Raw genomic sequence first — 14,026 nt, 5'->3', positions numbered from 1 at the left:
TAGGCATTTCAAACTTAAATTTTCTATCTGTTCTTCCTTAGTACTCTCCAACTGAGTAAAAGTTACCAATGGTTGATATTTTGACTCAATCCAAAAACTGTGGAGTTACCCTTACTTTCTTCCCTTTCTTTCACATCTCACATCCAATCCATCAGAAAGTTCTGGGTACTACCCTAAAAAATATCCCAAATCTAATCACCTTCCACCACTTCTACTGCTATCTCTCTAAGCGCAAGGTCGAACTACAATATCTTTCACCTTTTAATCACACAATAAAATCTAAAATTTGGGAGACTGCAAAGGCCCTATGTGATCTGACCCTTAGTTCCCAACCCTGCCCCTGCATCCCCAACCAGACTCTTGTTTGCTCAATGCACTCGAGGGACACTGAGTTTCTTGCCACTCCTCTCTAACCATGTTCTTTCCTCAAAGTCTCTGCGTTTGTTATTTCCTCCACTTAGATTCATTCCCCTGTCATTGACAGCTTTACGTCATTCAAACCTCTACTCAACAAACACCTCTCCAGAAAAGCCTTCCACCAGAAAGGCCTTCCACCAATGTGCATCTAAAGTAGAAACCTCCAGCCTCTGCTTTCATTATCTTCACAGCATTCATTCCTACCTGCAAGCACACCATGTCTTTTTATCTTCCCCATTAGACAATAAACTCTGTGAAGACAGGAACTTTGTTTTGGTCACTCCTACATCTCTGTCACAGCAGAGACTCAGTACATTTTTGTTGAGTGAGCAAAGATTCAAACACTCCATTGCAATCCAATAATCCCAACTCACATAAGCTCCCTAAGAGCAGGGTTTTGTTCACTGACTATCCTCACTGCCCAAAACAATGCCTGTCACTAGCAAATCTGTGATAAACAGCTGCTGAATGAGTATACCCTTGGGGAGCCTGTGCTTCACACAAACACAAGGAGGCAAATACAAGGATGCTCACCACAGCACTGTTTCTAACAGCAACAGACAGAAGCAATCAGTAGAAGAATAGATAAATTATGGCAATCTTACAACGGAGTACTACTACATATAGCAACTGAAATAAATGAACTATATTGACATATATAAATCTCAAAAAAAAAAATCACACCAAGTAAAAACAACAGGAGCAGAATGAAAAGCACAAGACACAATTTAGGCTTCAAAACAAAACTGCAATATAATGTTTATAAATACAAATCAATAACAGTATTAAAAAAGGATAGGAAGAATATACATCAACATTAACAGTGCTACCTTTGGGGATGGAGGGAAGCAAAGAAGATTAGAAGGAAAGTACAAAAGAGCCTTAAACTGTATTATGTTTTATTTCTTTTAAAAAATGAAAAAGCACATGAAAACATGTTCAACATCATTACGGAAATGCAAATCAAAACCACAGTGAGATACCACCTCACACTCATTAGGATGGCTATTATCAAAAAAGCAGAAAATAAGTGTAGGCAAGGCTGTGAGAAATTGGAATCTTTGTGCACTGCTGGTCTCGGATGGTACAGCCACTGTGGAAAAATTTTTGCTGGTTTCTCAAAAAATTAAAAATATAATTACCATATGATCCAGCAATTCCACTTCTGGGTATATATCCAAAAGAACTGATAGCAGGGACTCAAACAGATATCTATACATGAATGTTTATAGCAGCAATATTCACAATAGCCAAAAGGCGGAAGTAACTGACAAGCATCCATCAACAGATGAATGGATAAACAAAATGTGCTATATGCATGCAATGAAATATTATTTAGTCATATAAAGGAAAGAGGGGCTTCCCTGGTGGCGCAGTGGTTAAGAATCCACCTGCCAACGCAGGGGACACAGGTTCGAGCCCTGGTCCAGGAGGATCCCACATGCCGTGGAGCAACTAAGCCCATGCGCCACAACTACTGAGCCTGAGCTCTAGAGCCCGTGATCCACTACTATTGAGCCCATGTGCCACAACTACTGAAGCCTGAATGCCTAGAGCCCGTGCTCTGCAACGAGAAGCCACTGCAATGAGAAGCACGTGCACCACAGCGAAGAGTAGCCCTTGCTCGCCACAACTAAAGAAAGCCCTCATGCAGCAATGAAGACCCAACGCAGCCAAAAATAAATAAATAAATTTCTATATATATTAAAAAAAGCACCACATCTCTGAAAAAAAAGGAAGGAAAGTCTGACACAGGCTACAGGCTACAGTGTGGATGAACCATGAGAACATTACACTAAATGAAATAAGCCAGCCACAAAAGGTCAAATATTGTATGATTCCACTTACTTGAGGTAGTTAGAGTAGTCAAATTCATAGAGACAGAAAGAAGAATGGTAGTTTCCAAGGACTGGGGGAAGAGGGGAATGGGGAGTTAGTGTTTAATGGGTACAGAGTTTCAGTATGGGAAGATGAAAAAGTTTTGGAGATGGACGGTGGTAACAGTTGCACAATAATGTGAATGTATGTAATGCCACCGAACAGTACACTTAAAAATGGCTGAAGTGGTCAATTTTATGTTATGGATGCTTTACCGCAATTTTTTAAATGAAAACAAATATTGGACAATGTTAATTTATTATTTATTAATTTTTATTTTGTTTTTTGTTTTGTTTTTTGGGTTTTTTTGCATTACGTGGGCCTCTCACTGTTGTGGTCTCTCCCGTTGCAGAGCACAGGCTCCGGACGCACAGGCTCAGCGGCCATGGCTCACGGGCCCAGCCACTCCGCGGCATGTGGGATCTTCCCGGACCAGGGCACGAACCCGTGTCCCCTGCATCGGCAGGCGGATTCTTAACCACTGCGCCACCAGGAAAGCCCCTATTTATTAATTTTTAAATTCTGCATTGTAGGTACATGAGTGTTTCCTATATTGTTTCCCATTCATTTCTATGTATTTGAAAATTTTCCCTAGAAATATAACAAACCAACAAAGACTTCATTGGGAGCGTCCTGGAAGTATGAGCCAGTAGAAAGTCAACTTCCTTCACTAAAACTTAACAAGGCTGGACATTCATATTTATGGTCCTTGGCAAGAAGCCTAGTCCCTCAAACAGCATGCTGATTTAAAAATAAAAAATAAACAATAACAACAATAAAAGCAGTGAATGAAAGGACTGAAATCTCTCATTCATCAAAAACTACATAAAAACTGAGAAGAAACTAGACTAATGATCTGATAGAAAAGTCAGCAAAACGCATGAAAAGAGAATTTATTTATTTTTAATAAATTTATTTTATTTATTTATTTTTGGCTGTGCTGGGTCTTTGTTGCTGTGCATGGGCTTTCTTTAGTTTCAGCGAGCAGGGGTTACTCTTCGTTGCGGTGCATGGGCTTCTCATTGCAGTGGCTTTTCTTGTTGCAGAGCACGGGTTCTAGGTGTGCAGGCTTCAGTAGTTAAGGCTCGCAGGCTCAGTAGTTGTGGCGTGGGCTCTAGAGCACAGGCGCAGTAGTTGTGGCACATGGGCTTAGCTGCTCTGTGGCATGTGGGATCTTCCCGGACCAGGGCTTGAACCTGTGTCTCCTGCATTGGCAGGCGGATTCTTAACCACTGCGCCACCAGGGAAGTCCCAAGAATTTATTTTTTAAAAATGCAAATAGTCCTTAAACATATGGAAATGTGTGCAAATTTATTCATTTTAAAGAAATGCAAATGAAAACTACATTGAGATATCAGATGGAAAAAATTCCAAAGTCTGACAACACACTCCATGGTGAGGCAGGTAATTAAGCAGGTAAAGCATAACGACACAACCCCGGTGAAAGAACTTGGCAGTATCTAGCAAAATTACATATGTATTTACCTTTTGATCCAGCAATCCCACTTCTAGGAATCTATCCCAAAGATATGCTGGCAAAAATACAAAAAGACATATGTACAAAGCTATTCATTGCAGTACTATATGTAATACCAAGACTGGAAGCAACCCAAATGTCCATCAATAAGGAACAGGGTGAATAAAATACGGTATATACATCCAGTACTATACATCTGTAAAAAAAGAATGAGAATGATTTCCACATACTTATGTGGAATAATCTTCAGTATACACTAAGTGAAACAGCAAAACAGAGCAGTTTTTATTGTAGCTCTAGTTTTTGTATAAGGTGAGAGAGAGATGAATATATATGTAAATGCTCACACATATCTTTTTACATTTTAAAACATGAAAAATAGAATAAAAAGTAATAAAACTTGTTATATATATGGAGAAAAATAAAAAGGATGAATACTATCAGGTTGAAAGTGAGAATGTTGTTATATAATTTTGACTTTGTAACTATGTATATACTTTACACAATTTAGAAACATTTAAATTAAAAATTCTAAAAACTGAAAATGAACTTAAACAAATATGCCTAACTGTTGGTGTCAAAACTGCAGAGAAAACAGGATCCCTTTAAGTCATTAATAAAATACAAAATTTTAACTGCAAACCCAAGTGGAATATATCTAAAGGCAAAATGATAAAGAAATCTTAAACTACACACTATTATCCTACTGATATTTAGAAGGTTGGTATTGTTATTATGAAAAAATTATATGAATATTATAGGATAAAAACAAATAAGTGATGATACTAAAGACATTACAAAACAACACATTTCTAAAAGAAAAGAGACACAAATATAAAATCAAAGAAATAAAAACCCTGTAATTTTAAGTTAAAACTGTAAATATCAGATGAAGCCATCTGATTTTCTTTTCTCTTCAAAAGACATGTATTTCCCAGCTATGTCTATGGATAAGACGTAGAAGAAATGGCAATCTGCTATCAATGAGCACCCCAGCACCTGGATTGTAGACTGTAAATATCATATCCATTTTAAAAAAAAGAGCTCCTCAGAGAAATGGCAGATTGCAAGCTTGGGGCAGGAAATGTGCAAGAGATACCTTGGAATCTTATTATGCCAGAAAGCAAGGACTAGACCTATCAAAGATATATGACATCACATCCAAAGAACACAGGAACCAATCTGAAAGAACTCTCATTGGTCTAGAATGAGGCAATTTGATCATCAAATGAATGATAACAGCAATGGATTCAAATTCAGCAATGGATTCAAATTCATATATAAAATATATATGTAATGTGTATACATACGATATGAGTTAATAATAACACTTTAAAGAAAACAAATCAACTTCCTAAATAGCGGAGTGAGTACCTCAGTGAACCCACCCTTCCAGAAAAGCAGCAAAAATACTGGCTAAACAATGAAAACTGACCATTTCAAAGTTCTGAAATTAACTGAAGGCACAGAACAAATTGAAAAGCATCTATCAAGACAAGTTACAGAACCTCTGTTAGAATAGTAGGATTGTGGCTCTTTATGTTGGAGCTATTCCCATCTTTCATTCCTCCCCAACTCAAAACAGAAATTTTAAAACTGAAAATACAATAACTAAAAAACAAAACAAAACAAACTCCTCTATAGATAAGTTCTACAGCAGAATGAGGAGGACAGGAAAAGAAACACCAAAATTAAAGAGCAATAGAAAACACCCAATTTCAACAACGGAGAGAAAAAAAATGAAAAGCGCCTCACAGAGCTCTGCGACAATAGCAAGAGATCTAACAAAAGTGTCTTCAGAGTCCCAAAAGAAGACAAAGAGAACAGGGCAGAAAAAGTCCTAGAAGAAATAATGGCTGCAAATGTTCCAAATCTGTCAAAAGACGTAAGCCTATCATTTTAAGAAGGTGAGAAAACTCCCAACAAGATAAACCCAAGGAAATCTGTGCACAGATACACAGAGTCAAACTGCTGAAAACTAGAGACAAAAAATCCTGAAAGCAGCAAGAGAAACAATACCTCTTTTAAGGGGAGTGGCAGGAAACAGAATTCCAATGACAGCAAATTTTTCATCAGAAAGGGAGGCCAGAAGGCACAATATTTTTCAGGAGATGAAGAAAGAATTTTCAACTCAGAATTCTAGGTTTAGCAAAAATATCCTTTAATAATGAGTGGCAAAATTAAGATATTCTCAGATGAAGGGAAACAAATGAATTCTATCACCAAGAGACCTACCCTAACAAAATGGCTAAAGGAAATTCTATAAACAGAAATGAAATGACAGAGAAGGAATCTTGGAAAATCAGGAAGGAATAAACAACAATGAAAAGAGTAAAAATACTGGAAAACATACATTTTCCTTCTCCTCTTGAATTTTCTAAATTATATTTGACAGTTGAAGCAAAACTTTTAACAATATCTGATGTGGTTCTCAAAACATGTAGAAGAATATTTAAGACAAGTTTATTATAAATAAGAGTAGGTAAAGAGACATAAAAATAGGTAAAATTTTTACACTTCACTCAAATTAACAAAATGATAAAACCAGCAGAGTGTGATAAGTTAAGTATATATAATGTAATACCTAGAGCAACCACTAAAAAGCTATACAAAGAGATACACTCAAGAACAGTGTATAGACAAATCAAAATGAAATTCTAAAAAAATGTTCAAGTAACCCACAGGAAGGCAGGAAAAGATAGGAACAAAAGAACAGAGAAAACAGGGCTTCCCTGGTGGCGCAGTGGTTAAGAATCTGCCTGCCAATGCAGGGGACGTGGGTTCAAGCCCTGGTCCGGGACAATCCCACATGCCATGGAGCAACTAAGCCCGTGCGCCACAACTGCTGAGCCTGTGGTCTAGAGCTCACAAGCCACAATTACTGAAGCCCATGTGACTACAGCCTGTGCTCTGCAACAAGAGAAGCCACAGCAATGAGAAGCCTGCGCACCACAACGAAGAGCAGCCCCCCGCTTGTGGCAACTAGAGAAAGCCTGTGTGCACCAACGAACACCCAACGCAGCTAAAAATACATGAATAAATAGGGCTTCCCTGGTGGCGCAGTGGTTGAGAATCCGCCTGCCGATGCAGGGGACACGGGTTTGTGCCCCGGTCCGGGAAGATCCCACATGCCGCGGAGCGGCTGGGCCCGTGAGCCATGGCCGCTGAGCCTGCGCGTCCGGAGCCTGTGCTCCCGTTATACATGAATAAATAAATGTAATTAAAAAACAGAGAAAACAAATGGACAAAAATGGCAGAAGTGAGATCTAACATATCAATAATTACATTAAGTGTTAAATGGTCTACACCAATTACAAGACTGAAAAAACATTTTTTTAATGACTACATGCTGTTACAAGAAACTTACTCCAAATATAACGATTTACACAGGTTGAAAGTGAAGTGATGAGAGACTTCCCTGGTGGTGCAGTGGTTAAGAATCTGCCTGCCAATGCAGGGGACACGGGTTTGATCCCTGGGCCAGGAAGACCCCACATGCCGCGGAGCAACTAAGCCCATGGGCCACAACTACCGAGCCTGTGCTCTAGAGCCCACATGCCACAACTACTGAGCCCACACGCCAAAACTACTAAAGCCAATCTGTGCGCTCTAGGGCCTGCATGTTGCAACTACCAAAGCCCACGTGACTGGAGCCTGTGCTTCTCAACAAAAGTCACAGCAATGAGAAGCCCACGCACTGCAACGAAGAGTAGCCCCTGCTTGCCACAACTAGAGAAAGCCCGTGTGCAGCAACAAAGACCCAGTGCAGCCAAAGATAAATAAAATTTTTAAAAAAAAGGAAGTGAAAGGATGAAAAGGATATACCATGCAAACATTAATAAAAAGAAAGTAGGAATAGGTAAATCTGTAGAGACAGAAAGTAGACATGGTTGCCAGAGGTTAGATTAAGCAAGAAATGAGTGCTAATGGTTTCTTCTGAGGAGTAATGAAAACGTTCTGGAATTAGGTAGTAGTGTTGGTCACACAACTTTGTGAATATACTAAAAACCACTGAACTGTATACTCTCAAAGTGTAAATTTTATAGTATGTGAATTATATTTTTAAAAAAAGAAAAATATTTCAATAAAGATGTTTTTAGGAAACCTCAATAGTTAAAAAAATTATTAATTAAAAAGCAAACAATATGATTAATAAATGAGCCAAAAATACAAAGACATGGTACTGAAGGGGATACAGGGATGGCAAGTAAGCACGTGTTCAACATCACCTGCATCACCTGTTCAACATCATTTGCATTCAGCCAATAGGGGAAAGAAAATTAAGACCAGGATGACCTATCATTACACATCTATCAGCATGACTTAAATAAAAATAGTGACAATACCAAATGGCTGTGAGGATGTGAAGAAATCAGATCTCATATACTGCTGCTAAGAATGCATAATGGTACAGCCACTCTGGAAAGTAGTTGTGCTCCTTGGCATTTATCCCAGAAAAATGAAATTTTATGTATATGATTGTTTATAGCAGCTTTATTCATAAAAACCAAAAACTAGAAGCAACCAAAATGTACTGCAACAGATGAACCGTTAACCAAACTGCAGTATATCCACAGAATACTACCAAGCAATAAAAGGGAACAACAGACTACAGATACATTCAAGAATTTGGATGGATCTCAGGGGCATTATTTTGAGTGAAAAAAGCCCATCTCAAAAAGTCACATACTGTGTGGTTCTACTTATGTAACATTCTGGAAATGACAAAATTATAGAGATGAAGAACAGATTAATGGTTACCTAGGGTTAGGGAATATTGGGGAAGAGGAGTGGTGTAACTATGAAGGGGCAGTACAAAGGAGTTCTGTGTGGTGATGGAATAGTTCTGTATCTTGACTGAGGTGGTGGTTACAGGAATCTACACATATAAAATGACAGAACTACATACATTTTATACATAGATCAATTTCCTAGCTTTTATATTGTACTATACTTAAATGAGATGTAACTTATAGTAGAAACTGGGTGAATGGTACATGAGAACTGTCAGTATTTTTGCAAGCTCCTATGAATTGATAATTACCTCAAAAGAAACTTTCTTTTTTTTTTTTTTAAATGAAGTCTGCTCATAAAAGTTATTTACTTTTTCAACAAACATGCTGAGTATCTCCCCCCCCTCAGTGCCAGGTTCTCTGCCAGGTACAAAGAAAAACAACTCATGTCTTCAAAGAGCTTCCCATTTAGTGGTAGAAAGATAAGCCAGACAACATAACACAGGTAAGGAATGGAATTATGCACTCTGAAGAATGGATTTTGCTCAGCAAAACCCATACCTGCATCAATCTGCTGCTCCCCGTTCATTTCCACAGCACATGGGTGATCTCCTCCCCACACAGAGGACAGGCCTTACAGTTATGCTACAATTTGAAGATTACTTGCAGTTCTCAAGCGTCTGTTCAATGGGCATCCAAGGGTCCAAATGAAAGTGCTGAAAAATCAAAAACAACATATTAACAGGCTGCGGCCCAGTGTTTATTCAGTCATAAGACATGACACTCTGGTGGGTTGAAAGGGCAGATAAAACAAAAATACACTGGCAGAATAGATGGAATTAGAGAAAAAAATTTAATACCTTTTCTAATTTCGAAGACTCTGTGTGTGTGTGTGTGTGTGTGTGTGTGTGTGTGTGTAGAGAGAGAGAGAGAAAGAGCTATCAAGATCTTGATATCTAAAAATCACAACAAATAAACATATATATGAATCACTACCCCTTCAACTTAGATTATAATACTGAGCACCACTGGCCACAAAACCTCTAATTCCTAATGAAATCCTGGGGGGAAAAGTTAGCTTTCAATGCCCTATCTTAACCAGTAAATAAGATTCAGGATACGACATATTATTTTATCTAGTTTTCCATTTCATTTACCTAGAATATTATGCAGAATCAAAAAGTATCAACTATATTTATCTACAATTACACTTATAAAGAGAGCTCAATCCCTCCAAAATAACCTCTGAAACCATTTATTCTTTTTTTAAAAGGCTTTATTGGGATATAATTCACATGCCAAAATCTCCCATTTTAAGTGTACAATTCAATAATTTTCAGTAAACTTACAGAGTTGTATAACCATCACTATAATCCAATTTTAGAATATTTCCATCACCCGGAAAAGAAACTTCATTCCCCACTTGCAGTTCTTCTCCATTCCATCCCTAGCCTCAGGCAACCACTAATCTGTTTTGTCTCTAGAGATTTTGCCTCTTCTGGACATTTCACACAAATGAAATCATACAACATGTGGTCTTTTGCACCTGACTTCTTTCACTCAGCATGTTTTTGAGGCCCATCCATGCTGCAGCATGGATGAATCTATTTATTTTTGCTTTACATAGATGTAAAACAATCTAAGATACTGCCTTTATATATGCCTAACAGATTAGAAAGAGTAAATGCAAGGGGGAAAAGGAGCTGTTGCAGGAAGGCGTGATGTGAACTAACCTCAAGGGCAACAATGCAGAAAACTATAAAGGTGGAATAGGAACTCAACAGCCACAGCTGCCTGGGTGATACCTACAAGAGCAAACAACTCTGAACCTCTCAAAAAGATTCTGATTCTGTACTAGATCCCCAGTAAAAGATTATCATAAAAATCTTTTAAACACTGAGAAAAAATTAGTTTAAATTTTAACATACTCTTTGAAAAGGTACAAGCTATCTCAAGTACAACAGTGTGAGCTGCTGGGTGATAGGAATATCCAGATTCTAGTCCCAGCTCTACCCATAACTAACTATGCAATCTTATACAGACTATATTATATCCATTTTTAAAATTTGTAAAATGAGTGTAACATTTTCAGATTTTAAAACTAAATTTCATATTGAGCATAGAGAAAATCTTAATAACAGTTAAAAGTATGGATATCCTATTTGAGGTAACTGCCAGTTATCCAAAATCTTTTCATACAACAACATAAACACTGAAACTCACACTTTCACAGATAGGAACAACTGAATAGAAACCTGGTAGTGAGATTTAAAGCTTCTAAATAAGCTTTCTTCTCTCAGTTTACTTTCCTACCCCAAGCCTAAAACATTCAAACTGTACCATTCCACCTGCTAATTCATTCACTCCCCATATTTATTAAACACCAGCTCATTACCATCCACTATTCTAGGGAATAAGCGTAAAGCAATCAAGAGAGACTTGGTTCCCGCATTCATGATGCTTATTTTCAACCGGTGTAAGCCAATTTAAGCCAACAATTTAAAACAATCACTTAAAGTGCTATGAAGGAAAAGCAGCAGTGGGTGCTAAGATAGAACATAAAGGCAGACCTAACCTAAACTAAGAGGTCACTGACAGCGCCCCTGGGACGGGGAAAGGTATTTAAGCTGACACTAAAGGGGAAACAGCAGTTAGGCAAAAAGGGCAGAAAGGAAAGAGTAGTCCAGGAATAGGGAGCAGCACATACAAAGGCTCTAAGGTGGGGAGGAACTGAGAGCAGGCCACTGTGGCTGGAGCATGGGAACCAACCGGGTAAGTGGCACACAGTGAAACTGGACAGGAAGAGTAGGAATAACACAGTTGATACATACTGAGGATCTACCATGAGCTGGGTACTGTCCAAAGCACTTAAACATATTAACCCATTTAATACTCTCAGCAACTGGACAAGGTGACATCACTATCATGAGGAAACAGGCACAAAACAGGTACTACCTGCCAGTGTCCCACAGCTAGTTAAGTAGGAAAACCAGGTTTCAAACCTAGGAAAACGTCCACATTATATGTCCTCAAACGCTGTACTATAGTGCCTCTCAATGGGAAGCAACTGAGGGTTTTCTTAAGCAGAGAAAGGATAAAATCTGTGTTTTTAAAAACATCACTCTGGGACTTCCCTGGTGGTCCAGTGGTTAAGACTCGGCGCTCCAATGCAGGGGGCTTGGGTTCGATCCCTGGTCAGGGAACTAGATCCCACATGCCGCAACTAAGACCCGGCGCAGCCAAATAAATAAATAAATATTTTAAAAAAAATCACTCTGGAAAAAAAAAATTATTCTGGACCCAATCAGAGAAACCATAAAGGAGTGACAAAAAAACATAAAAGTATAAAATTTCTACATGGCAAAAGACACTGTAAATAAAATTCAAAGATAAGAGAGTAGGTTTTAAAAGTTCTCATCACACACAAAAAATTTTTTCTATGTATGGTGACAGATGTTAACTAGATTTATTGTGGTAATCTTCACAATGTATACAGATATCAAATCATTATGCTATATGCCTGAAACTAATATAATGTCATATGTCAATTTTACTTCAATAAAAATAAATAAGACAGTTGAGATGGGTGAAAATATTGGCAACATGTAAGATAATGGATTAATTTCCATATACAAGCTCCCATAATTCAACAAGAAAAAAAGAAAAATCTGCAAAATATGTAATTAATCCACACTAAAAATGAGTTAATACTTACAAAAATATGCTCAATCTCATTAGTAGTGAAATAATAAGACTTTTTAATCAAATACTATTTTTTTCACCTTTCCAATTGGTAAAATTTTTAAAACTGAAAATCTCCAGAGTTGGCAAGGAAGACAGACAAAGGGAGAGAGTATATATTGGTACTACCTTTTTGGAGAGGATTTTAATGATAAATAATTTAACATATAAAGATTTAAAAGACAAACTCTTTGAGCAATAATTCTACACAACACAATATGTGGAATCTAAAAAAGTGATACAAATGAACTTATTTACAAAACAGAAATAGACTCACAGACATAGAAAACAAACTTATGGTTACCAAAGGGTAATGGCAGGGGAGGGATAAATTAGGAGTTTGGGATTAACAGATACACACTACTATATATAAAATAGATAAACAGCAAGGACTTACTGTGGAGCACAGGGAACTATATTCAATATCTTGTAATAATCGATAATGGAAAAGAATCTGAAAAAGAATAGATATATATGTATGTATAACTTAATCACCTTGCTTTACACGTGAAACTAACACAACATTGTAAATCAACTGTACTTCAATAAAAAATAAATAAAAAATAAGTACTCTTGAACAACAACAACAAAAGAACCTTTCACACAACACAAATGTGTGGAAGGCTACATAGCCAATGGTGTTTGCTGCTGTATTATCTGTAACAGTGAGAAACCAGAAACAGCCTATATGTCCATCAAATGTGAATGAGATAGCTACAGACATTATGATACACCTACACTAGGAAATACTTTGTAATCATTAGAAGAATTCAAGTAGATCCATAAAAGCATATGGGAATGTGATCTATATTCTCAATGAAAAAAGCAAGTGAAGGAAAATTATTATTTATATTAACTTTTCAAAATCCTGTGTCCATTGTTTACTTGGCTATCTGACTTTCAACAAACACCTTATTGGTGCCAATGATATCACTAATAAAATGGAGTATAACAGTACTGCACCTACCTCACCGGATTGACAGGATAAGTAGGATAAACAATGAAGTGCACGAAGCATAGAGCTACATAGTAAATGCTGAGTTAATGTTAACTGTTATGCAATATTGACAGATTCAAGTTCCTACGGCACGAATTTAGGGTCATCTCTACACATAGTCTTGAAACTTCATCATGGGTCTGATGTAACAAAATTATCTGTTGGTTTATTAGGCTGTGAAGATGTCATCCACTGCTTACACTCATAAACTCTTGAAATACGTCAGCATATTTTGTGCAGTGAGCCACACAGTGCAATAATAACTATTATTATTAATAAATCTTCAAAGCCAAAAAGACATGAGTTGGGGGAAATGCAAGTCTTATGTAGCTGAAACTAAGAATGCAACTTTAAAAAAATTAAGTTATAATTAACATACATTATTATATAAGTTTCAGGTGTAGTGATTCAATACTTTAAAAAAAAATTTTCTTTATTTATTTTTGGCTGCATTGGGTCTTCGTTGCTGCACGTGGGCTTCCTCTAGTTCCAGTGAGTGGGGGCTATGCTTCGTTGTGGTGCACGAGCTTCTCATTGCGATGACTTCTCTTATTGTGGAGCACGGGCTCTAGGCACATGGGCTTCATTCAGTAGTTGTGGCTCGCAGGCTCTAGAGCGCAGGCTCAGTAGTTGTGGCGCATGGGCTTAGTTGCTCTGCGGCATGTGGGATCTTCCCGGACCAGGGCTCGAACGTGTCTCTCCTGCATTGGGAGGTATTTCTTAACCGCTGCGCCACCAGGGAAGCCCCCAGTATTTTTATACATCACTGCAAGAAGACTATTT

General features: G+C 37.6%; 1 protein-coding gene across 9 annotated transcripts in view; it reads right to left on the bottom strand.

Moving 5' to 3' along the window:
• Positions 1 to 14,026, bottom strand: part of SFMBT1 (Scm like with four mbt domains 1) — a 139,508-nt gene that overhangs the window by 54,770 nt on the left and 70,712 nt on the right. For 5 of the 9 annotated variants that reach the window (XM_067044004.1, XM_067044006.1, XM_067044003.1 and 2 more), the window contains exons 2-3: positions 12,644 to 12,700; positions 9,067 to 9,221 (exon numbers count right to left, since the gene is read on the bottom strand). In XM_067044004.1, coding sequence (XP_066900105.1) covers positions 9,067 to 9,094 — 28 coding nt within the window. In that variant the 5' untranslated portion in view covers positions 9,095 to 9,221; positions 12,644 to 12,700. Of the gene's footprint in view, positions 1 to 2,265; positions 2,327 to 3,780; positions 3,828 to 9,066; positions 9,222 to 12,643; positions 12,701 to 14,026 lie in introns of all 9 variants that reach the window. The other 4 variants (XM_067044005.1, XM_067044002.1, XM_067044007.1 and 1 more) reach the window with 3 other exon arrangements.

This window comes from Kogia breviceps, chromosome 10 (assembly GCF_026419965.1).
Source record: "Kogia breviceps isolate mKogBre1 chromosome 10, mKogBre1 haplotype 1, whole genome shotgun sequence".
In the NCBI taxonomy this organism is placed as follows: Eukaryota; Metazoa; Chordata; class Mammalia; order Artiodactyla; family Physeteridae; genus Kogia; species Kogia breviceps.
The sequence above is the reverse complement of the archived record's forward strand: the minus strand, read 5'-3'. Positions and strand labels throughout refer to the sequence as shown.